The sequence below is a fragment of the Micropterus dolomieu genome, linkage group LG09 (assembly GCF_021292245.1).
Source record: "Micropterus dolomieu isolate WLL.071019.BEF.003 ecotype Adirondacks linkage group LG09, ASM2129224v1, whole genome shotgun sequence".
In the NCBI taxonomy this organism is placed as follows: Eukaryota; Metazoa; Chordata; class Actinopteri; order Centrarchiformes; family Centrarchidae; genus Micropterus; species Micropterus dolomieu.
Window position 1 is genome coordinate 5970817 of NC_060158.1, and position 1703 is coordinate 5972519.

The window sequence follows — 1703 nt, forward strand, 5'->3', positions numbered from 1 at the left end:
GTTCTCTCCGGTTACAAAGGGGTCGTCCTTGGACCCAATCTGATCATGTATTTTTATAGTTTGGTTGACTTTTTTGAATAAAGTGTGTTTGTGTGTCTTGACTACCATAATAAGTCAGATTCAGACCACATCTGAGTCTTCTGCAGAGGTTGTCCTCTCCTGCAGCAAACAGCACCAGCGTGGATTCCGTAGCCTATTTATATTGTTTCTGACTCCACAGACTCAGTATAGGCTACCCACTTAATAGAGGCCCAGCTCCTCTTGCGTTTCTTTCCTTTGGGCTGAACGAACGCGGGCGCGGACCAAATAACCGCGTGCCCTGGTGCAGTTCACTTAAAAATACAGTGATTGAGCTCCTTGTAGGCTGTCACACTGTCTGCTGTATTTCCTTTTTCCTCGCTTATTTTTTTTGTTGAGAAAATGAGTGTGAAAGTGTGAAAAAAGCGCCCACTGTAGATGGAGCCACTAGAAGTCCTCGCCCCTCTGCAGTGAGGCAGCAGCTCCGCGCCTTGTTGCAGTTTCTGGGGTCTTTCTTCTTCAGGATGCTTAGTAGTGGCTTCAATTTCTGATTATATAATGTCACGCGAGACCATTATCATTTCTGTAAAGGACTTTTCTTTTACAATCAACCAACTCTACAAAGTTGTTAACTCACCTGCGGCTGCGCCATGTGGGCCCACTAATACCAGGAAAGCCAGGAAAACCAGGATCTTCATTGTGACCTGTCGCCTCAAAACATTTGATGGAAAGCTTTGTGAACTGCTGTCTCGCCAGTTCGAGCACTAAGGGTGAAATGAGGGTAAGAGGAGAAGGGGCGCTGACTTCAACCTGCATCTGAGCCAATGGGAATTTAGGCTGAGCATCAAAGTCACATGACTCTGTGAATCTGACCACCTAAAGTCGATAACGAAAGTGAAAGTAAACATTTAGCCTTTGTTAGAGGACAGTGGGCTTTATTTTGCTGGCTAAGCTTTGACCTGAACCTTTTTTTTTATTATTATTTTTTATTGTTTTTATTGTTATAACACTTTAACATACAACACTCTCGTATGGGGAACAAAAAAAATTAGATCACTTGGTACAAATCAAAAACCAGTCTTACAAACACAGGAAATAAATGAAAATAAATAAACAGAAATGAGAATGGGGGTACCAGTTAGTGAAAAGGCTATAGAAAAAAAAATAAGGTCTCATTTCGGTGCAGCAATATGGGGAGATTGTTAGAACAGTAATTGCTTGGATATATCTCTATACATCTTTCTTGCAATTATACTAGATTTAACATTCTTCAGTGATGAAAAGAACAACTTAAAATTATTTATGAACCACAAAAAAGAAGGCTTAGAAGATTTCCACTTACTACAATGGATATGATATTTACCCATGAGGACAATCACATTCACCAGATCAGACAAAGGCGGATCTACATTGTCCATATAAAAGAGGATGTGTGACAAATTAAAAGATGGAATATTATCGATCTTAAGTGACAGCCAATTATGTAAATCAGACCAAAAGGTTTTGGACAAGGGACAGGAAAAGAACATGTGTTCCAGAGTCTCCTCAGCAGCCTCACAAAATATACAGGGATCTACTTCAAATTTGAACCTTTTTTTAAGAAAGTCTGCAACCGGATAGATTTTGTAAATTATTTTAAAATGAGTTTCTTTGATTTTAGGGGAAATGGGCCATTTGATGAATTT

General features: G+C 39.7%; 2 protein-coding genes across 4 annotated transcripts in view; both read right to left on the reverse strand.

Moving 5' to 3' along the window:
* Positions 1 to 788, reverse strand: part of LOC123977142 (H-2 class I histocompatibility antigen, K-K alpha chain-like) — a 4697-nt gene extending 3909 nt beyond the window's left edge. Inside the window, exon 1 of the mRNA XM_046059677.1 lies at positions 656 to 788. Coding sequence (XP_045915633.1) covers positions 656 to 716 — 61 coding nt within the window. The 5' untranslated portion in view covers positions 717 to 788. The remainder of the gene's footprint in view (positions 1 to 655) is intronic.
* The window catches only part of LOC123977135 (major histocompatibility complex class I-related gene protein-like), a 232886-nt gene that overhangs the window by 209206 nt on the left and 21977 nt on the right, over positions 1 to 1703 (reverse strand). The window lies entirely within an intron of this gene.